Genomic DNA, 25771 nt, shown 5'->3' on the forward strand with positions numbered 1-25771 from the left:
TTGCAACATTTAAATTTTTTAGTTATTATTCACAAATTCCATACCACTTTATAAGTTTACATGTACATAAAAGCATGAAGATAAAAGGAGGTAGCACATTCTAAAAAACAAAGACATTGCAGTAAGATGATTTTTTACAATGCATTTTTTTTCTTTACACGGTAATTTATTTTCCTGCTATTGCGCTGCAAGACAGTCATCGCTTTATCACATAGCTGTTCAATAGCACATTCATGAGATCATTAAAAAGATGGGACAAAATGATTTATATGAATTTACAGAAATGAAAGAATTAAAACTTGATGGGGATGGAACATTTTTTTATGTGTTATTTGCAAGTTCAAAATTTTCAGCACATCAGGTATATTTTTCTGTCTATCATAAAATAAAAATCAATACTTTATTCACAACTAATATTAATAGTGGAAGTACATTTTGCAAAGGGAATAAAATATAAATGCGATACAAAGATTTCCACAAAACATAAATTATCTGTACTGTTTCTATTACAAGTTTTACAAGGGCACACATAGAAGCTAATAAAATTTCTTCCTACAAATTGTCCTAACTAATTAAAAAGTGTTGTAGTTAAAAACATTTCACTCCTTGATTGCATGCTAAAAAAAGCTACTTTTAAATACAGAGGGGGATAACGATTAAAACAATTCAAAGGAATTTTATGCAGAAGACAGATGATTATCATTAAAAATTAGTTAAGATACTTTAATTATTCTGTCCCCTTTGCAAAGTTACAATTTTGATGGGCTATATTGATAAATTTTAATACCATACAGAATAAGAACTGAAATTTTGAAATTTACTCATTACAAAAGAAATCCAGCTAGGCAATTAACAAAAAGATTCAACGTTAATCAATATTTATAAAACAAAACAATGCACTTAACAGACATTAACAAAAGCTATAAAAGTACAAATATAATAAACAAGTGAAATGTACATCTAAATGACAAACGATAAAATTTCAAACAAAAAGACTTTATACAGTCATTGTACAAGACATTTTTCAAATGTTTTTCTTCATTCTGATTTTGAATCATAAAATGAATTTCTTACAAAACTATATACATTTCAAAAAACTATCGTTTTTAGATAATGAAAATAATTAGCTATATATTTTCAAATCTGATAAGTAACCTTTTTATGTTCTTATGAATTATATTACTTCTGTACTCAAATTTGTATAATATTACTCATGCAGTTACATGACTACCACTCAGTTTTATTTCTAATAGGGGCACAATAATTTAAAAAATAGCCTCAGTTTTACCCAAAAGAAAATTAATAGAAAATTTTTGATTATTTTGTGACACTAGATTAGAAATCTAGCTGTATCTTCAGATAAGTACCATATTTATTTGCATATATTTCTCCATATATTTTTAATGTAAGATTCTTAACTCTTGTTACACAAGTACAATTCGGAAGGAAAAAAAGAACAGTATTGAAAGCAGTAACTGTAATTTACTTCTCTGAAATATATATGTTTTAATCTGTTCCATTTTCCCCTCTCTTTAGAATCCTCAGAAACGGTATTTGCCAGATAAATTTCCCCCTAATTTTCTAAGCATTTTTGGGGGAAAGGGGGGATGAGAAATCTATGCTAATAAATATGGATCAAATTCTTAGAAAATAAGGAATTTTCAAATTTAAGGAATATACATATTTACAAAATTATAGCTTTACATGTTTATTTGCAACTAATGTATGTACAGAAGTAAAACAATGCAAGACTGATTTTATTATTTTACACCACAGTGATAGCAATAAAGGCAACTCACTTTAAAAGACCTCTTACAGAAATTAAATTCTGCCTTAAAATACAATTTCAGTAATCAACAATAATCTCCGAATACAACATAAAAGCTCTAAAAAATTCTTATTAAACATAGATCATTTACCATTGGATGGATAATGCCCATTATCTTTACATAGCACATTATGAAACTGTGATTTAACATTATATGGATACTCCTTTGGGAAGACACTATGGTTCACCATTCCTTTGTAGGCCATTGGACTAGTTTGAGAGTTGTTAGTTTGTTTAGTATTTACAGCAGTGGAATTCACAACTGAAGTCCAGTTTGATTGAAAAAATGGAGGTATCACATAAGGGGTGAATTGTGAATGGCGCGTGGTACTTGGCATATATAAATTTTTGGCAATGTCTTTTGAATATGCCGCAGGTGGCATGCTGTTCACAAAACCTGGAGGTAATTTGCTGTGCGTGCTAGCAGGAAACATTGCATTGGTTGGAGGCATAACAAGTGGTGGGCCGGACACTGGTGGAGTCACTGAACTAGTCATGATAGGGGGTATTCTGCTATTGCCTGACGAATAGCTATGCCTGGCAGCTTCTTCTGCTGCCAAGTCTTGAAGGGCTATGAGGGTAGGTAAGGGCTTTAGAGATGAATGCATATATGGTGGGGCAACTTGTGATGATGGATTTGGAGAAATGGGAAGTGGAGGAGTTATGTTTTCAATGCCATTATCGTTACTTACATTTGATTTTTTCTTGATGGACAAATCTAGGCACACACCTTCCTCAGGTACAGGGGAAGTACTGACTGTGATAATGGGAGCAGAGGTCCTAGATGGAGCCACTTGAGGAGGCTTCTTTTTTACACTGAGATCAAGTACAACAGTTTCATAGTCATTGTGCGTTGATGCTGTTGTCTTAGGTATGTCACTAAGAGGTGATGTGCGATATGTCTGCTGCCTTATAAAAGGTAACAATGATGGCCTTGGATTGACTGCAGGCAGCATAGAAGGTAATAGATTATTACTGTTTTTGAAACGTTTGGGTTGATTAAAATATGGGCCATTTGAGTAATATTCTGGCTTTATGCTTTGATTAATAGTCTGCTGATATTTAGGAGCAACACTAGCATTTGCCATCACAGAACTGTGAGTTACTGCAGCTGTATGGAATGGTTTCTGATAGAGCGCATTGTTTCTAACATCATTCCTAGGTACTGAACTATAATTTCCATTTGCAATGGTATCACTATTTCGATGACGATGTGAGCTTGCATACTTTGATCTTGGTGACTTTGGACAGTTCAAAATACAAGCATTATGCTTACTTTTAACATTATTAATAGGTACCTTACTAGTCCCTATGGCACCTGGAGTTTTACAAATTGAGGGCACGATGACTTTATCATGGAGTTCTACCGTCTTTTCAACAGCAGTAGATGGTGTTTTGCAAGCCACAACTTCATGGACTCCTTTTGTTAACCACTCAGCAACTTTACCAGTCACTGAATAGCCTGGTTGGCTTGGAATACTTAATTTAGAGCTCGAGAACGGCACAGACGATGCTCCTTCTTTCGGAGAGATGTTTCGACATGTATCCACATTTTGTTTGGGAGATATTGATGGAGAAGGTGACGTAGCTGCATATTCAGTATGTTGAATGACAGAAGGTCTTCGCTGTGGAACCAAAGGTTTCTCTTCACCAGTAGGTGTTTCAAGTGAAACTGCACTAGATACAGACATAGAACCCACAGAATGTCTCCCAGTATGCATTAGATAATCTCGTGCCACATCAGGCTCTGATCGAGTACCAGCTTTATAAGAACCTGGTCTCTGATTTTTCAAGAAACCTGGTGCATAATTATCTGAGCCAGAATACAAAGATGACTGATAAGATGGATATTCAGAATTTCCAGGATAGCCACACCAAGATTTTGCATTGTTTTCAATCGGTTCTGTTTTGACAAATGCTGGCAACACCTTTTTTTCTACAGGAATGCTAACTTGTGATTCTTTTGGAACTGTATGCAGTCTTTTCTGGGTATGATTTTCTAGCTTGTTTACTGTATGATTTTCAAGCTTGTTTATCGTATGATTTTCAAGCTTATTTATTGAATTATGAGCATCAGGTGCTGTTCCTGGAGGAAGAAATTTAGAAATGCAGTGGTTGACAGTATTCACTTTACTTTCTGAAACAAGTTTATTTTGGCTTGGAAGTGCAGGCACGTTTTGATTAGATACAGTTTCTACAGTTTCAGATTTCACTTTACTAGGCTGAGGCACACCATTAGTCTCTGCAGATTCTGATTCCAAATTTCTACATTTATCCTGATTAAAAGGTGGTATTTCAGGTATAGGAGTTTTACAACCTCGAGTAGAACGAGACTGGCGAACCTGAAAAATAATTTAAAAAATTTAATGATTATTTTTTTAAAAAGTAAACAATGTTTAATAAAAATTTCCTTTTTTTTAGCAATGCTTTAAGCATTTTATACATATCCCCCCCAACAAATTATAATGATTTACAAATAGCTCATTAATTATTAACTTCTCACCTTTATCACATTAGTGGCTATGTTTAAATTAAACATAATTATATAATAAGAGAAGTGTAACATTATTATTTTTATATCTGTATGTATAAGATGAACTAAAAGGTACTACTTTAGCAAATTGAATTAGTGATTACGAATAAATTCTAATATTTTTTCACTGTATATAATACTGTAATAAACCATGTTTAATAAACTCTTTTAATAATGCTTAAAACTTTGTAACTTCAGAACAAGGCAAGCAAAAAATGAATTTGCATAAGAACATTTATTAATATGTACAGGAATACTTATTTACAAATATTAATTAAATTTTTTATCTTCACCAATTGAGGCACTATCAAATAATTAAAACACCAGGCACTAACAGATAATTAAAATATCTTTAACCAGTTTTTTAAATATTTGGAAGAGAAATAATTGGCCTTGATCTAGTTTTTAAAATACTTAGAAAGAAAGAAATATAAATATTTAAAAAATTTTAAAATAATTATACTTATTAGATATTAATTGTATCCAACATACTCGTAAATGAAGCACACATATAATATGTTCAATGTAAATAATAAACTGTACTAACAAAATTTTATTAAAAATAATTCCCATTTTAAATTTTAGATTCTGCAAGTTCAATATTCATTATTTGTTCTCCTTCATTATTTGTTCTTCAGAAGAAGGCTTACACTTTAAAACCTGCATGTGATCTGACTCACTGAGGACTTACCCAAAACTGACCCACTATACATTCAAAATGCAAAATATTTAGCTTTTCATTTTAACAAATCCAATTACAAATAAAAACTTAGGTGCATGGACTTATTAGTATTTCTCAGTAACAGATGGAAATAATTTCGTTTATTTTATCATCCTGAGGTATTTTTTTAATGACAAGTAATGAAATCCTTATAACAGGAATAAATGAAAGGTACTAGATTTTAATGATATTTTCATGCATCGAAAGATACCTATGCATAATCCTTCAAATAACTCTTCTAGTTTAAAAATTCAGCTTTCAAAAAGGTACTTCTACACTAGGGTCAGATCAACAAAATTAAATACTTAACTAGTTTAAAAATTCAGCTTTCAAAAAGGTTTAAAAAGTAAACAATTTTTAATAAAAATTTCTTGTTTTTAGCAATGCTTTAAGCATTTTATACATATCCACACTAGGGTCAGATCAACAAAATTAAATGCTTAACTTCTCTCATCTCAAATAAAAATATTGTATATAATATCATGAAAGCATTAGCAATATCACATGACTGCAATTTTAAGTTAAAAACATTATAAAAATTTAATTTTTTGAAAGAAATTTCCATTTAGTAAGTTATTATTTAGGGAGGAAAATAAAGTTTGTAAACTACAAAACTAGCCCTTTAAAATAACTGAATATAAACTTCCAGGTATTTCATAGAAACTCAGATTTTATGCAGTATAAAAAAGCAGGTCAAATGCTAATCTGAAACAAACGCTTCTGCATAATCATTTCTCTAACATGATTTATTGACAGAAAATTCATTTCCCAAACTTATCCAAAGTAACTCTGTACGAGTATTTCTATACAGACCTTAAAATTTTATAATTATATCTTAGGTGATTTTGTTTATGCAAGAATGGATTTTCTTTTTATTTGTTTGACAAAGTTAATTACTGAAAATATCTTTATCAACTATTATATTTAAATTAATTATATGTCTGGTGATTTTGTTTATGGAAGGATGGATTTTTTTGTTTTGCTTGACAAAGTTATTTACTGAAAATATCTTTATCAATTATTATATTTAATCTCAGGTAATTTTGTTTATGGAAGAACGGATTTATTTTTTGACTTTATTAGTTATATATTGAAAATATCTTTCTCGTGAAAATTTTTTTCTACGGTGATAAAAATTTATATTTTATACATTTTTACTAAAAGTTTCCATAACTAAAACTGTTACTGTATGAAAGCCTACCATAATAATTTATTTTTTAAATTGAAACCATGTATTTAAAATCAATCATTGAAGAGATATTTAACTGTCAATTATTTTTAAACACTCTGTATAGGAATGAAAGTAACATACATTATTTTTGGAGATTTAATACATCCATATGTTTTATTTGTTATGCATAATGCAAATATTTGCAGACCTGTCTATTCAAATTGTTCTTCCATCCTTTATATTTTACAAGCATTTTCTTGCGAGCTCATTCACAAATCATTTAAAAGTTATACAAAGGGGGGTAAAATGGTTAATTTCTTATTTTTAACTGACAAATGCAAAGCAGTCATAAAACTTATTTACAACAGTACACATAACAACTAAATAATATTATAAATAATGCAAATTCATATTTGCAACATATACATACCCATTTTCTAGCAGCTGCATTCTTCCTACGGATTTCATCCCACTTCCTCTCTTTCTCTGCAAAGGTTTCACTTTGCCCCTTCTGAAATATTAAGTTTATTTTAATAAAACAGCTTTCTTTATTATCTTACTTTAAATATGATTTTGTAAAGCCAACTTGTTAATGGGTTCAACAACTAAATAACATAAAAACTAAAAATATAAAAATAAACTTATTCATGTTAAATTTATACCATTATTATAAAAACTACATCTATGATTTATATTTATTTAAAAGTTTATTTTACTGGTTTTTATCTGTAACTTGGAACACTACGTTTTTACCCTTTTTAACATTTTGTTATGATTTATAAACATTAATTTCATGGGAGTGCAGTTAATTAACTGTCAGTATCTCCTTTTCCGACATCGAAAAATAAGATCATGTAATACATGAAGGTAATTATTATATTACACAGCAAAAAACATACCTTTTAAAATTTCAGACTAATTCTTGGATGAGGTGAACGAAGTTAATTTAAAATTAGGGTGTATTTTAATACAACAACATTATTCCCCACAACGTTCATTCAGGATTACTATGGCCAACAAGCATAAAAACGGAATACTTGTGTTCCATCATTGTGCTTTGATTTACAACAGAAATCACTAATTGCACATATTTTCAAAGTACTAGTAGCCTCGGCAGTCGTCGACCTATCGAAGACCAGAGGTTGTCATGAAAAGTTTCTAAGAACATTTAGAAAATCTCACAAAGGTGCTTCAGAGACTGAAAGAAGCCAATCTAAAGTTAAGTCCTACCAAATGTAAATTATTGAGACAGGAAGTAATTTTACCTTTGACATGTCATCTCTGCCGAAGGTGTGTGTACAGATCCAGAAGAAAAAATGATCCAGAAAAAGTATTAGCAGTTGAAGACTGAAGATGCCCTGAAAATGTTTAGCAAAAGGGAAGTTTCCTGAGGCTGCTATATCTCTTCACAAACTGAAACTGACAGAAAATGAGCAAACGTTCTTGTCAACTATAGAACGTGAGGATGCATTTAACAGACTGAAGAAAGAATTTAGCATTTGCCATAACCTATTCTCAGCTTGATAAACCATTTATTCTTGACATGGATTCAAACAATCAGAGTGTTGATGCTCTTCTGTCCCCAGAAATAAATGGTCAGGAAGGTGTTGTGGCATACTGGAGTAAGTGTCTATCTAAACCGATGAGGAATTACTGTGTCACCAGGGAAAAATTGTTTGCCCATAAATGAAACCCATAGAACATTTCCACCATTACTTCTATGGGAGAAAATTCCTGTTCCATACAGATCATACATCATCGGCATAGCTCTAAAATTTCGAGACTCTTGAAGGCCAAATAACCAGATGGACAGACTCCAAGAATATGACATCACTCTCCATCATTAGAAAAGATTATCACATGGAAACACTGATGGCTTGTCTAAAAGATTCTCCCAGAACTGCCAATATTGTTCTGTGGTCAAAGCGAAATATGGACTGCTTAATCCAGTTGCAAATCAAGTTGCATCCTCCAACCCAGATTCATGGATTGACAAAGAAGTCAGTAAAGACTAGCTGTAGGAGAACCAAACTAGAACCATAATTCACTTAATGGAGTCTCCAAATAGGAAACCTACCTGGCAGGGTGACAAAACAACATTGGCCTTCTGAGACTCACTCCATATTCGAAACGGTGTCTTGTATCAGAAGCTTGAATCGGATGATGAAAAAGCATTCCAATGGCAGCTGATACTTTCAAGTTTCTGGATCCCGGACATCTTCAAAAAACTATATAGGAGACTGACAGGAGGCCACTTCAGAATAATGAAGATTTTGCATAAAGTTTGAGAGTGCTTCTGCTAGTGTAAAGCAAGGACTGACATGCAAAAGTTGCACCAGTCATGTTATGCATGAGCCGGCCAGAAAGGACCAAAGAAACACAGCAAAGAGAAGTTGCAATATTACAAAGTAGAAGCGCCTTTCGAATGCATTGTTTCTGACATCCTGGAACCTTTGTCATGAACTGCTGAATTTATCCTGTCATGAACTTACCCTATCTCTGATCAAGAGACTGTCACTGTAGCAAAGATAATGATACAGCACTGGATTTCCTGGTTTGGATTTCATTCTTCAGTTACATTTCGATCAAGGAAAAAATTTTATCTTGGATGTAATTAAAGGAAAATGTAAACTACTCGGCACAGACAAAAAACCCAAACTAAATATTTACATCTGCAGTCAGATGGCAAGGTAGAGAGATTTAAACTAACCATACTTTATAACCTCTTACTCATTGTATCCAAAACACTGGGATGAAAAGTTACTGCTCTTGTTACTAGCCTATCACAATGCTGCCAAAGAAATTACTGGCTATGCCCCATCCCAAATACTCTTGAGTTGTGACTTTCATCGGTCTTGTGATCTTTTGTTTGGTCATCCTCTGGATGCACCTTCATTGCCTGAGAAGTATATTCAAGATCTCCAGGTATAGTTTGAAGTGATGCACAGTTTTGCAGGAAAGCAAGTAAACTTGACAACGGAAAAGATGAAGACCTAATACAATATCAGAACTATGGACATCGATTCAACAAACATGACATGATGTGGTTATGGAATATGACTTGACAGAAAAAGACTCTTTCCTAAACTGCAGTCACCCTGGGATAGTCCTTAGACAGTCTTAACCCATTAGCCGCTGGTGTTGCGTTGACGCAACGGTCAAAATAAATGGGTATATAAATATAACTACCTAAGATATTTTATACCAGCAGATGATTTTGTGTAGGGAATATTATGAAGATTATTTCTGTACAAAAATATTTACCTTCAACAATCATTTTGTTTATAATAATTCATATTATTTTGTTTATAATAATTAATCTCATACTTAAAGCAAAATTTTCGACTGGGTATTTTTGCTGAAAATATTTAACGAAAGAATCGTTGTCTTTATGAGTGATATATTTTTAGTCAAGGTCACTGTTTATCAGAACATTACATCAGTCAGATGTTTATATTTGTGTTGGGAAGGAAGGGAAAATAGGTGTTGCGCTGACGCTACGTCAGCAGGAAACGGGTAGTCAATCTCCTTTTTCACTCATTCCTTTCAACATTCTGGTTCATGTTCTGGTTATTTAAAAATGCCTAGAACAAGGTATCTTACATTAGAAAGAAGTCATTCAAAGATTTTTTGATGAAGAAACAGATGATGATAATGTTAATAATAACCAGAATGAAACTGATATTGTTGTTGTTCCCCCAGAAATTGCAGAAGCTAGTGACAAAGAAGAAAGGAATGGCAACATTTTAAATAATGCTATTTTACCAAATGATACTGCTGGGGAAGTTGAAATTCACGTAAGAAGTAAGTTTCAGCCTTCTAAAAGCAGTTATAGTCATACTAAAAAGTTTAAAAAGCAGAAGACTGAAATCTTGAAGTGGATAAAAAAAGAACTGTTATTTATGTCTCAGGAAGAACATGAAGAAAGAGATAGAAGAGAAATTATAAAAGACAAAATACAGTGGAAATCTAGTGCGCAGATTTTCGATTTTCTTTTTTGGTTTAGACATTTATCTCTTCTCGTTGAACAGACAAATATATACGCTCAGCAGGGGGGGGGGAAGAGAGACCCAGAATTTATTGCATCTGAAGCCTATATGAGAAGATTTATTGGAATATTATTGCTTACAGGATATCATTCTTTACCTCAAGAAAAAATGTATTGGTCTTTTGATAAGGACATTTCTGTTCCTGTTGTACGAGAATCGATATCACGTTTGCAGGACAGGAACATGAAGCAGAATTTGCATTTGACAATAGTCAAATTGACAATACTGATAAATTATATGAGGTGAGACCGTATCTAAACTTACTAAATATCACCACTTTTTACTACTGGAAATATAAAGTCTCTTTTAGATTTCAGACAAGAGAATGCATTATTCCTTTTGCAAACTCTTATTGAGAGTGCAGAATTAGCCAGAAATAAATCAGCAACAGGAAGACCTAGTAAATTCAGCATTCAAAAACCATTGCATGGAGATGGTAAACATTTTATCGTACAGTCTGTTGATAACAAAAGTGTTGTAAAGAGTATCATAGCCAGACTGTTTAGAGATGCAAAGTATGTAATGTATCTTTACATCATGATTGTAATCAAGCTTTTCATGCTTGAATCTTTCAGTTGAAATAATCTGTATTTGTAACAGAAATACACTGTATATTTTAATATTAAATTAATTACAAGTAAAGTGATTTGCAGATTTATAAAACGTTATACAGCTAAAAAGTAATCCTGCACTCCACTCAAAAGAAACATCACACGAGTACAATCCTACTCACTAAACATCCGTAGTCTTATTCCACTGACGTTGAGCAAAAGCAACACTCGCTTTTTCCACAAGTAAGAGCATTTTTTTTTTTTTATTTTCAATGTAAATTTATGTTATAAATGCTTAATTTAATACTTGTTATTATTTTCATGAGAAAAGAAACATTCCTTGTGGTTTTGGCTGTTAATGGGTTAAACAGGCTGAACGACGTTGCAGTTCAGATCCTTAAGTCATCAAATTCTAAGCCTAAAGTCATTCATTACGACATGCCAGCCCCTTACTATGGTCATACTATTTAGTCCCCATAGTATATGTAATGTAAACAGTAAATAGTAAACCTTAGACTATGGTCCTATGTGTAAATAAATTTGTAAACTCACACATTTATTTATCAATTTAGTATTTAATTTGTTATATGTTATTTGTTGACATTATTATTTTACTATCCCATCGATTTCCCTTAGTTGGAAGTAAGGTTTCCAGCCCAGGGGTTGTCCTGCCTGGAACGTACAGTTGCTGGTTAGAAAGCAAAGTTAAGAATTTTATACATATGTATGTGTATGTAAATAATTTTAGTGAAATTATATGCACATCATAATACCTCTTGTATAACATGACTTGAAATGCCTCAAAAAGTGAAGCTCTGTAGAAAAATAAGATTACAGGAACGAGTCCATTAAAACTGAGGTAAATGGGTATCTCGCCAAATTGGCTAGGTAGTACCAAGCTGGCATGATTTTGGTAACTAATTTTTGTTGGCAAATTTGGCAACCTCTCGGCAACATTTTGGTCATTTGATGACATCAGAAGAACACAGGGAACACATTAAAGGGGCATGTCACTTAAACATTGAAGTAAATGGATTATCCCTAAATTGGCAAGAGGCAAGGTATGCCAAGCTGGCGATGGTCTTGGCAACTCATTTTTGTTACCAAATCTGATGAGATACTGCCTACGGTTTGGCGAAATTTTTGTCCGTTTCCTGTATAATTGTAAATGGTCTAATTCCTGTGTAATTTTAACTGTATTTGGCCTAATATGTAACTGTATATGCCTTCAGCAATTTCGAGTAATCAAAGGTACTGGAAATTTCTCAGCAGCCAGGGAATAGGTATATATAAGAAGAGAGACAGCGTCAGTTCTCACTCCTTCGACCACGTCTGGCATGAGGGACTTATTGCCATATTAATCGATTTTAACTTTGAAAGAGAAATTATTCTGCTGATTTATTCCTACATCACTAATTGCAACTTCAAAGTGTTCGTTAAAGACTGTTGCTCGTCTCATCGACCCAACTTAAGTGGAATTCTGCAAGGAAGTATTATTGGCCTGATCATCTACATCCTTTCTGCTTCTGATTTCCCTAAAATGCATTACAATAACTCTATTTTGACCTGCTATGTAGACAACACTGCCCTGGCAGTGTAGTCAGCAAATATCAATTTCGCTATCCGGAAGCTTCTAGACTTTATTCCTAATATCGAAGACTGGTGTGGAAGATGGAAAGTGCTCAGAAATCTCAGCTCTTGATCAGTAGAAGACGGAAGAAAAATACTGCTATCAAGAACCAACTTATTCTCTTTAATGAACCAGTCCCCATTGTTTTTAAAGCTAAGTACCTAGGACTCACTATTAACAACAGGCTTACCTGGACCAACCACACTGATAACATTCGAACAAATGTACTCAAAATTATGAAATGTCTTTATCCTGTCCTAGGAAAATTCTCAGAACTCGATCTTGAGAAGAAACGTTTAATTTACATTTCAACAATTAGGTGTCTGATGACATATGTTTCGCCTGCATGGGCAGCTGCTACTCTGGATTTAAATAAACTACAGATAGTCCAAAATAAGTGCCTACGACTGATCACCAGCGACTAAGATTTAAAGATTTCCACCATTAAAGTCTTCCTGCATAAGGCTAATGAAAAGTTTTTTTGTGACGCTAAGGAATGCGAGTTTATGCAATTTTTCAACTATGAAATGCTATGAATTTACTATGCTATAAATTTACTATGAAATACGAATAAATTTATATTTGAGTTCAGGTAAAATACTGATTATGTTACCTTAAAAACTGCCTCCTAATTTATCGTGACAGGGGCAATTTTCAATGTCTCTGAGATTTAACAGAAATAAATGTGATAATGCTGTTATTAGAAACACTCTTTTTTTTTTAACCCACATAAATATCTTTACTTATATTTATGTCTGATTGAGTTTTATTTACTTAAAACCTACTATTAATATTATATATTTATAAAAACCACTTTCATAATTACTCTCACTTAAAGGAAAAAATGATGAAATCTTAAATAATCGTACCTTAGAATTTATTTAAAAAATATAGTTTAAAGTACTGAAAATAATTAAGGCTATTATTAATTATGCATATTTAATCTAAAGAAAAATTTAAAAACTTTAGCTTAAAGTACAGAAAATAATTAAGGCTATTATTTATTATGCATATTTAGTCTAAAGAGAAAAAATTGTATTATCTTCTGGTCTTCAAGAAATGATAAAATATTCATACTTTAGAAAAATACAAGGAATACAAAATCTTAAAAAAGAAGAAAAATATATTAATTATTAAGCTTATTTTTCTGCATAAATGAATATATAACACAAGGACATAATAACCACATTTTCACAACTGTTGCAAAAAGGTGGAATTGTGCAAACATTTAGACGTCGTGATACGATGCTTTCACAACCAAAATATCACCTGTGAAAGACGCAATAACAACATCTATGCAACCAAAAAAAAAAAAAAAAACACCTCATCTGCAAAGACGTAATAAAGACGTCTTTGCAATGGTTGCAAAACAGTGGAGTTTCGGGCATGTTAAAGATGACATATTGCAACGTTTTTGCACGCTGTGCTACTCGGGATGTTTCAAACAATCACCCAACTTTGAAATGAGCAACTGTCACTGCCCTTATATCTGCCAGATGAATTAAAAACATTCAGGAATGTGCACACATATGAAAAAGGGTTACTTTGAAACATTATCACTGAATCTATGTTAATCTGAATTAGTCTAAGAATTAATAAATACACTGAAGCAAAAAAAAAAAAAAAAAAAAAGAGGGATTGCGACTGAACCTGAATAATCAGAGGTTTAATAGGCTTGCTATCATCTTTGTCAGCTTCATCTTTATTATCAGGTTGTTTCTGTATACTCCAAACAGTTTTACTGTCCTCATCTGAGAAGCTTGGTTCATTTACTAATGCTTGTTCATCACATACAGAATTAAATTCATTGGAGTTACTGTCCTTGCTATTGCTATTTTCATGATTAGAATCAGTAAATGTATAGGCATCTTCTACTTCTGCATTGGTTCCTGCAGCAGAAGGTTCTGTTTTTACAGGAGTGTTATTCTCCTCACATTCTTTGTCCTCTTCCATCTCTTGCTTCTTCTGAGACTTCTTCCCTCGTTGTGCTGGTTTGTAGACAATGCCTTCCATATGCCGCTCAAAAGGGAGAAGTAACCTATTAAAAATAACAAACAAGGTTTCAATAAATATACATTTTCAGGCAAAATAAAGAGCAGCTTATGTATTATTTTAGAAAGGAGAAACCTGCCATTGTAGAAATAAATATTTCAGAAGACATGTTTCCATTTATGGAAACTAATTTACCTTTTGCAATATTCTAATATTATAAAAATATACAATAGCGTAATTATACAAAATTTATTTTTTTGCACCAATTTGACAAGAAGAAAATTTGTAAAATGGAAATGTTAGTTAAAGCAAATAACCAAATACAAATAAATCATTTCTATGAAACTAAATTATATACTTTCTTCTGATTATCCACATACCCACCAAGAAATTGCTAAAATGTATTTATTCACCAGGCAAAGCAGTACACCACCAAAATAGTTATGTGGCAACAGAGATATGCAAGCAGCATGTCTGCTGTGGATGCCGTATAATGCCTAAGTTGTGCAATGTAAAGTTTGTGCAGTTGTCTGATTTTTTTTTTTTTTTTTTTTTTTTAAGCAAAAACAAATTGCTGTGCACTTGGGGAGAACAACAGCACAAAAAAAGAAACCTAAGTATGCACACAGCATAGGTTTGTTTGCACCATTGCACAATGCCAAAGATGCTGAGTTTGTGCAATTCTTTGATGCTTTTTCAAGCCAAAAAAAAAAAAAATTGTGTGCATGGGTAGAACAACAGCATAAAGAAGGATTTCTTGAAAAAGGTTAGTGTTTACGAATGTCTCTAGGTTTTTTAATTCTATTGATGAAATTTTACTGTTCTAGTACAGAATTCTTGCTGGGCTGCAATTTAAAAAATAGCTTGTTTTTGCCATTTTCAAGATTTTGGAAATGGCATTAGCTTGGCAAAAAATAAGTTAGCAATGAGTTTGCAAATACTTTCTATAGTCCCCAATAAGAATGCATCATTTTGGTAGGAGTACAGATAATCAAAAAGGATCCTAAATTATATCTACATATGATCACACATTTTTTTTCTGCTTTCACCCAAAGGACTGAGTAACATAATAAATTTTTTGTTGTTAAGTTTTTTCAACTGAAATAGTTATCACAAAAGTATCAGTTAAAACATCACATCTGAAGAAAACTCATTCGAATACTTTTTCCAAGATAATGAGAGATTTTCAGAATTTAACACATTAATACTTGTTGGCTGTTTTCTAAACTCAAACTTGAGCTTTGTGAAAGAAGGTTTAATAATGATGTAGAGGTTAAGATATTTACAGCTATTATGAACATTTTGCTAATAAATCTTTAGATTACCTTTTATAAGGAAGAGTTGAAGCTATGTATAGTAATTATGGAACATACTGCTAGCAGATTTTCAAATTAGTTTTTTAAGGGAACAGGATGCTAATTAAAAGGTTTGTGTTAAAATACAAGGGGACTACAATGAAAAGTAATTAATTAATTTTTTTTCTCGCCTTTCAGAAATAAATTATATATTTGAAACTTTTGGATCATATCACTTAAAAGGATAACTGTTTTCTATTACTTAATCAAATAGTCCTTGAAAAACTTTTAAAAACTTTAAAAATCATCAAAGAGTAAATAATTTTTTAATTAATCAATCAAAAATTTTCAAAGAAGTTCAAACAATGATTATGCAATAATTTTCTTCACCACACAAAAGTATAATTTGATTTTAAAATACTGAATTAAAGATTCATGATTTTGTATATAAGTACATGAACAGGTTTGTAATTCCATATTTGTAACTGAAAATTACACTTTCTTCTTTTGTTGCATTTAAATCAATTTTAAAGCATATTATACAGTAACTTGGCAAATATACCTTTCATAATGCCTTCGAGTACAGGTTGCCGCACTGGTACTGCCAGGATTACCTCCAAGCTCATCATATACATGCTTCCACAATTTTTTTCCAGTTATCTAAATAACATAAAAATGAATAAATAATCATAAAGTTTTATTTTCATAATTTTAAAATGAACATTAAAAACATTTATTAATGGAAAAACACCTGAATTAAATAGAATGCAAATTTTTGTGTTGGCTTTTCTACATGAAGACCAAAACAATTACATCAAAGATAATAAAAGAAGTAAATAACACAGTACTAAACATTCAAAAACATTAGCAAACAAGGATATACAGGGTGTTTCAGTAAATTGGTTATAAACTTTCAGGAGAGAGTACACTTACTATGGAAAAACATACAGCAGTGCATGGTTGGAAATGCTTTCTTGGCATGGTAGTCATGACACAAAACACAAGAAAGGAAGGACATAAACAGGGTAAAAATATATGTTTATTATGCTTTAGTGCAGCAGACACCAAGAAATAAGAACAGAAACAGACAACTCTCATCAAAGAAGGCGTTTGAAATTACATTCAAAACATATTCTCAACATGGGATCATCAGAGGTGGTCTGATGCACTAATCAGCAAGATCGCCAGACCTTACTTGCATTGACTACTTCCTTTGGGGTGCATCAGGACACTTGTGTATGAAACCCCCTTTAACAGAGCTGAGGAACTTGTTGCATGCATTGTGGTACTGATCGGGGAAAAACGGGATATGTCCGCTATTTTCCAGAACATCAGATCTTCCAGATGATCAGAATGTGAGGCCTGCATCACAGCCTGGGGTCATATTTCAAACACCTTCTTTGATGATAATCGTCACCTGTTTTTGTTCTTATTTCCTACTATACTAAGCATAATAAACATGTTGTCTCACTCTGTTCGTGTCCTTCCTTCTTGTGTTTTGTGTTGTCACTACCACTCCAGGAAAGCATTTCCAACCATGCACTGTTATGCGATTTTCCATCGTTTAGGTGCACTCTGTTTCTCCTGAAAGTTTGTACCGTAATTTCCGGAAAAAACGGTGCGGCGTTTACGTGTTTAAAACTTAAATTTTCAGCGGGTGTGGCATTTCTACCCATGTGGCGTTTAGGTGCACTAAAAATAAGATATTTCCTATGATGGTCATTGTATATAGTTTGAATAACTTTGTCATTGTACATAGTTTGGATGGCCTTGTCATTGTATACAGACTGGTGTTGTTCCCACACAAAAGACCACTCAGTTGCTTTTTGCGAACGTTATTTTGTTTATTTTCTTTCCCTTAAATGGACCTACATGCCTTATTCACCCTAAACGGGATCTCAGAACAATAACATTCTTTTCCCTTTCAAATCAGCATTCTCGTCATTTTGAACAGTCTCTCTCCTCTGCCATTCGATGAATCTTTCAGGACCCATCCTCTCCCCACCCCTGTCTTTCTGCAATTTTTTTCAAAGGTGGAGGGACATAACTCCACCTGCCTCACAATAATGAACTCTGTCATTTCCCCTTCAGCATGAATCGATTTTTCTTGGCATTCTGCCAGATACAGATCCCATCAGTTTGTGTATAAGTACTTGTTGGATAGTTTTTAAGTAAGAAGGGAGCGGAAAATTTTTGAAAATGGCATCTAAACGGCACAGAAGCTATACTGCTGGTTTTAAGCTTAATGTAATTTCACGTGCTGAACAAATTGGAAATAGAGCAGTAGCTCAAGAGTTTGAAGTGGACGAGAGATGTATTCAACATTGGAGAACTGAAAAAGAAGAATTTAAAAATATGCCACAACAGAAACGAGCCAAAAGAAGTGGTACTGTAAGGTGGCCGAATCTAGAGGATAATATAATTGCATGCTCATTTACTTGCAAACTAGATAAAGGAGCAACGAAAAAAAGGAATGGCAATTTCGACTGTAAAAATTCGCTTACAAGCAAAATTTATAGCAAAGCAAATGAACATAAATGATTTCAAAGGAGGGCCTTGCTGGTGTAGCAGATTTATGAAAAGAAAAAATATTTCTGTGCGTACTAGAACAACAGTCGGGCAACAATTACCAATGGACTGGCAGGATAAAAAGGCATCTTTTCTAAAATATGTGACAGATATTATTGACAAAAGAAAACTTCTTCGTCACAGATAATAAATATGGATGAAATGCCGTTAGCTTTCGACTCTCCTGCAAACAGAACTGTTGATGAAACTGGTGCAAAAACTGTACCTGTGCTTACGACGGGGCATGAAAGAATGTCATTTACATGTGTGTTAGCTTGTGCCGCAAACAGTGACAAGCTAAAGCCAATGATCATTTTTAAACGGGAAAACTATTCCAAAGAGAGATTTTCCTAATGACGTAATTATTTGTGCAAATGAGAATGGCTGGATGTGTGAAACAATCATGCATGAGTGGCTACAAAAAGTTTGGCAGTGTCGTAAGGGATCTTTTTTCCAACCAAAAGGGTTATCGATAATGGATTCCATGCATGCTCATTTACTTGAGTCAGTGAAAACCAGATGTCAAAAATTGTCTATGACCATAGCAATAATTCCTGGTGGTTTGACAAAAATCTTACAACCATTAGATTTGTCAGGTAATAAATCCTTCAAAGCTGAAGTCCAAAAGCGGTGGGAGTGTTGGATGAGTGAAGGATTGCATACAAAAGCGATAAAATTCATAGAGCATCTTATGAAGAAGTTGCAAAGTGGGTAGGAAGTGCGTGGAAATCGGTAGAAACATCATCAATAATAGCTGGGTTCAAAGAAGTTGAAATTATATCTTTAGGTAAAGAGACTGTAAACCAAGAGGACGAATGTGACGATCTGGAAGACTTGGACTTGGATCAGGATTTATTAAATCTTTTTAATTCAGATAGTGAAGAATCAGATTTTGATGGCTTCATATGATGTATAGTTTGCTGTAGTTCCTTTTGTAAACAAAATTTAAAATTTCTTTTGTAATCCAAATTTAATATTTCGTTGTTGTAACATTTTTATAATATAGTCTCAGTATTACAAATATGGACTTCTTTAGTGGGTAAATATAAGTATATTCATGAACGTAAATATATTTTCAACATTTCTTACCTTTAATTTATTTTTGAGTTATGGTTTCATTTCATGCATTTTTCTTAACTAATATGTCATATATCAGGACATAGGTTGAGATTTTGCATCTATACGGCCCACGAGAATGTCACGTACAATTTAATCTATTGCGGCGTTTCTGTGTAATTTTAATTTTTTTCCCGCCATTTTTCTCGAATGCGGCGTTTACGCTGATGCGGCCTTTCTTCCGGAAAATACGGTAACTGATTTGCTGAAACACCTTGTATGTAAATACATTTCATCGATTTGGAAAGTTTCACTTCTCAAAAAGCACTGAATTTCAAATTTTGAAATGGCTTTGTTACAGCACTTGTATTTTCATTTATCGTCCCAAAATTTTATATGCCAATACAATTATCAGAAAGAGGATTTTACGCAACATAGCTTGGTAGTTTACTGTGTACAAAATTAGAACACTGCATATTCTTGGTAAAATAATGACAGTTTTCTTTTCTTTTTTAATGCAAGAAAATATTTGGGACTAAAACGTCTAAGCCATTATTTGAAAACAACAGACAGGTCAGAATTTTTTTGGGGTTCAATTCACAATTACTATGTATACCGATAATAAACATGCATACTTCATAATAAACATTTTTAATGAATAATAATACTACGAATTAATTTAGTTATCAATGAAAGGGCTTTGTGTTACAATGAAATTCCCATATTCAGTACAGAAGGATTTTAATATATTGTGGGGAAAAAAAAATATTACAAGCCTTGAGGACCAGAAATAAGTTTCTCATTAAGAAGAGATTTAGAAACTGCTAATCTTAAGGAAAGAGGATACTAAAAGAATAGCTGAAGAAGATTCAGAAAGAAAGCCAAAATTTGGCTACAGAATAAAGAAATATATTATTGTAAAGTATCCTTAAGTAACTTCGAAAATTCTCATAAAAGTTTTAAACATTTATTTAATTATTATACATTATTCTAAGATGAAAAATAAGCTATTATTTGATAAAAGCATTATCACTTTGTCACACATTTTTAAAAAATATTTAAAATTTTTATTCATAAAACTGTATTAATTATGATAAAACTGTATTGTAATTTTATGAGTGGTTATTACACACAAAAACACAATACAGTTTTATCATTTAATTTCAAAGATTGATCATCCTGTCAACCTCTCGAAAATTGACAAACTCAACTGATCTTGGACTAACAGGATAAATTTGTTTACAAACAGATTTCATAATTTTATAATAAATTTTGTGCTTTGTTTTAAAAGTGGAAAGATTATATATGTTAGTATTTTATTATTTTATAATATTAATCTTGCATTTCAGTAATTTGCTAAGCAGAGAGAAAAGGGAGCATCTGAAGAATAGTCAACTAAATTTTAAATGCTTATAATTTTTTTTAACATATCCATACATTTATTACATTTAAATTCCTCAAACAAAAGATGGTATATGGTTACTGAGTGACTTTTACACACTTCTAGACTACATTTTTAAAGATTAAAAAGTGGCCAAGTATTTGCCCCAAAAATTCTTTAATGTTTGAAAAGGCTATGAGTAAATGGTATTTTCTTGACTATACTTCCAAAACGATCCTTCCACTTTATACTTTGACTCCTTTTCTTTCAATATACATAGTGCCAACAAAAGTCCTTACCTGACCTTAATTTTCACAACTGTTGGTCATACTTCTTATGCCAAAAATGCATTACATAATGCAAATATGCTTGTTTTGGCATTTTTAAAGAAATCAAATTGGTAAAAATTACAAATTCTAACTTTTAATGTATTCCTCCACCTCCCAATACTTATATTTAGGAAAATTTCGTACTTGTTATTTATAATTAAAAATATGCATATAACACTAAAGTAACAATCAAAAGACATTTCAAGATGCATGTATGTGTTTTTAAAATAATTGTGACAAATAATTTTCGAATGTATGCATATATATATATATATATGGTTTGCCCACTTGGAGGGTTAAATTGAAAGTTTGGTATATGTTATTTTATTTTATTTTGCAACAATAATGAAATAATGACATTTACTTTATATTGAACCACTCACTTTATCATAGCCACCTAACTTTTGGGCAAAAGAGTAGAATACATACAAGTCAACTGAAAGATAACATACAAAAAAATATCAGTTTTTGCAATACAATACAATTTCATACATGCATAAATAGCATATCTGAATCATCTATTATCAACATAATACTTAATAAAAATATCAGATTTATGATGAAATGAGTTCACTATCAATTAAAATCAAATAATGTTCACTTTTGTCTATTAATTAATGCACATCCAATATTATAAAATATTATTATATTGTCTTTGCATAATAAAATTTCATTAAGAAAACATTTAAAATCCATTGCACAGTCAATTAATGTTAAATATCGTTTACTCACTTTGTTTAAACCCGAGATGAGGTACCCTATGTATAGGAGTGTTCCTCTTTTTCATAAATTTGAATAACCTTTGCAAAAATTCTTGTTCATTTTTAATAGGTGGCTGTTTTAAACCATTTGTTTTTTGATTATTCTGGAAAATAGGTACAAATAAATTACTCAGATTTAAATTTAAAATTACTTAATTTTTTTTTAAATACTTCACAATTATTTAACATACAAATTCAAATAATACCTTCACTTCAATTTCTTTGCATTCTTCTGAAGTGTTTGATTCTGGGGAAGTACTTCGTGCATTCTTTGCCTTCCTCTTCTTGCGTTTTCCTTTTATTGTTGGAGCTAAAAACATTAAGTCATGATTATTATTCATGGAAAAAATAAACTCACCATGTAAAACTCAACAGCTAAACACAGAACTATTTAATATATACAGGTAAAATAATACAGTCAAAAGTCGTTAATTCGGACACCCATAATCCGGAATGATCTATAATCCGGACCTCAAAGCTACAAACTTTCTGCGCGTGCGTCACGTTGACGCCTGCACATAGGCGTATACGTGTGCACGTAAGACCTTTACGGCTGCGAATATGCATGTGCGTGTGCGCATAAAATGTTTACGCATGTGAGTTTAATGTATAACGGACGGTATAAGCTAAGCTAAAATTATCTAATTCAGTTAATGTTGCTGATTGCGTTGTTACTTAATCTTCGAATTGGATCCGGCTTATTATTTTTGCAGACTGTTAGAGCAATTTTATAAAAGTAAGCTTGAACTTTCGATTATATCAAATAGAATTTCCGATATATATTTGCTAATATGTAAAGGATCTAAAGTGAAAGTATGTTTCGAAATCCGAAATCTGTTTATCAATTTCACGCTGCTCGGCGGGGGGAACGCTGTGGCGCGCAATGAATTGGTAGTTGATCTGTCAGCACTATCCTTATCTTCAAGGCAGATGTTTTTATTTTATTTGGCTTATAATTCCTTACTAAGTGTAGTATTTCATCTCGATGTACTCCGTCTTTGATATGATTTAAAACAAGTTCCTCGTCATTATAATTCGCTTCTGATAGTGAAGAAAGTAACAGAGGTTATTGAAAACGAAAAAATTTCGATTGACAAATTAGTCGGTATTCTCGACACAGCAATTATAGGACTTGAACAGCGGAACTTCGTAATTCAACAAGAAATTATGTCTGTTTAATAGAATTAAAGAGAAAGTATTATCACATGAAACAAAGCAACTTAAACAACTTACATTGAAAGAAATGTTTAATAAAGTAAACAAATAAATATTAAGCTTTTTCTTTTTGTAAATTTTGATACCTTTTAGATCATAATTGTTCTATATTTCATAAATTACGGTTTCATATTTTTAATTTTGTAATTTCTGCATGCCATCTTACCAGATTTAAACTGATGATCTATAATCCGGAAAAATCGATAATCCAGAATCGCCGAAGTCCCGACGAGTCCGGATTAACGACTTTTGACTGTATCTCTGAATAAATTTACAGCAGATTAAATATTATTAGTATATATACATGTAATAAATATTGTACAATGTTGTTTTACACAAAATTTCATACAGACCTCTCAATTACAATTACAGACCTCTCTACACCTTTAAATATAATACATTGAACAAGATACTTGAACTAAATGTTATGGAGAACTTTACTTATGACTTCCATTTAGATACATCATATTTATAGGTTAGACACTTACTTGCTTATTTACATGTATTAGAATTGAAGATATTATATTAAAGATCTTTGTTGAAAGGATTAGACAAAATATTACAAAACTGGTAACTTTTCAACATTACTTATACCATAAATTATATCAGTGATACAATTCAAAGAAGAAATCTGAAGTTAATAGTACCAAAACGCCTTCCATATAATGGCATATTCCTGCAAATGGAAGTATATTGAATCATTTTTCATAAAGAGCTCACTGACTTTTTTTTTTTTTTTTTTTTTAAGCGATTAAATCTTATAGCTAGTATTTATTTATTTAAAACTTCTGACTTCCCACTTTCTAGTTTTCACATGTTCCCCAACACAAAGCATTCACCCTCTAATTCCTCTGAAACTATCTTTGAAACTTTTGAGAATACTCAACTTGATAACACTATTTATAATGACTCAAAATTTGAGGCTATCTTAATAAAGGTAACTGCTGTAAATATGAACTAACTTTATACTCAAAAAAACTTCAATAAGAAACTTTATATACATACATGTATGTAAGGCGTTAAAATTTTCATGATGGCAATTTCAGTTTTGATTGGCAAAAAGCTCCACATTTAACTAAACTGAATCAAAGCTAAATGCCCTACCCCAGCCCCACTAAGCTACTTCTCTAATGTACGAAATTCAAGAGCCATTTTAAAGTAGCCGCACACTAAGAATTCCACAAACAGAAATTAATCAATGAAGTTAAATAAGGAAAAAAAAAAAAAATCCTGTGATTTGTTTGCGCTGTTGTTCTTCCTGTGTACACAGCGACTTATTTTCAGTAAAAATAAATTAGAGAGCTTTAATTCAGCACAGGGCACAAGCCAAAATAGACATAAGCTATGTGCATACTTGGGCTGCCATATAAAACTTCTGGAGGAATTCGTTGGTTGTCACATACTAACTATTTTGCTGACATACTGCACTGAATCGAGAACACTTCTTAAGTTTCCGGTGGAGGTGCAGATAATCAGAAAGTATCACTTTAATTTTTGATATTCTATATATCATTTTGCATTAAGCATAAATAAATAAACTCTTAATTAATTCCACCTAAATCTAGGCAGTAAATTTAATTTTATCTAAAACAAAATTTATTAAAGTGAAAAAGGCAAGTAAAATTCTTAATTAATACCTTATGATAATCTTCATTTAAGGGTACAATGTTGGCTTTGGTGACATTTGGACATTATTGCCAACAAGTTTCTCATAATAGTATCGAAGCAAAGAACCATATTTCTCTCTTTATAACTGTCGCCAAATAAATAGTTTGCTAAATGTCACCTCATACTCCTAATTGAAGATTAACTTATATTTTTAGCAAGCCCATTATAATATATTAATCTATTTGAATATCCATTATCAATTTAAATATTTCTTATATAGGTTCAACTAACCTAGATATTCACAGTTGAGCTCATGATGGGCTAATTCATCATGCTCAAAATTATCTCGGCAGAAAAGAACCCGAGTATTTGGATTTGATGCAGCAAATCCTCCTAGAGCAATAACTACAGAATTTTGAAGCCATTCATCTGTGTCACTTCCCTCTAAACGCTTCAGCACGGAACGGTAACGGCAGTAAGTTTGATATGACAGAACAATAACTTTAGTCTCCTTGTTGTTGTTTTCCACATCTACGGGGGGAGAAAAAAAATTATTACAAGTGATGAAAACTAGATACCATATATTTAACATAAATGAAAAGCATATTATTTGCAGTGATCAAGCATCACAAAATTGATTAACCTGAAAACTTAATTTACAATGTATTAATTCCCTTATGAAATTTTTTTACAGAGACTGATAAAGTTCTATAGAAATAGAAATGCCTATAGAACTTTGTAGGTGATCATCATCTACAGAAATGTATAAGAAACTTAATCAAATTTCATAGAACAGAATCTTTTCGAAATAATGGATGTTCTGTAAAATTGTATAGAAATCTTATGAAACTTTAAAACAGTATTCAATAGAAATCTGCAAGGTTTTCGAACTTTAATCGGAGCAAATTTTTAATGTCTGATGTATTGTATGGCATATAGAAAGGCAAAAATAAACATTGTACATTCACAAGTGTTAAATCATTTTTAAATGGATATTTTGCTTTTTTCATTTAGCTTAATATTTCTTAGCTTTTCAATTTAAATAAAATTTCATATAATTTTTTGTACATTGCCATATAATAC

The 25771-nt window shown here is 31.7% G+C and overlaps 1 protein-coding gene across 1 annotated transcript; it reads right to left on the bottom strand.

Moving 5' to 3' along the window:
• LOC146995242 (uncharacterized) lies at positions 1–25295 on the bottom strand. The gene is made up of 8 exons (XM_085826008.1): positions 24980–25295; positions 22072–22175; positions 21837–21969; positions 21488–21540; positions 16333–16430; positions 14134–14521; positions 6684–6764; positions 1–4170 (listed from the first exon to the last, which is right to left on the bottom strand). Exons 1-8 carry the CDS (start codon positions 25278–25280, stop codon positions 1912–1914), a joined length of 3417 nt encoding a protein of 1138 aa, XP_085682134.1. The 5' UTR covers positions 25281–25295; the 3' UTR covers positions 1–1911.
• Positions 25296–25771: the final 476 nt, after the last annotated feature.

This window comes from Stegodyphus dumicola, chromosome 10 (genome assembly GCF_044657685.1).
Source record: "Stegodyphus dumicola isolate Sdum_Otavi_A_Nest chromosome 10, ASM4465768v1".
Classification (NCBI taxonomy): domain Eukaryota; kingdom Metazoa; phylum Arthropoda; class Arachnida; order Araneae; family Eresidae; genus Stegodyphus; species Stegodyphus dumicola.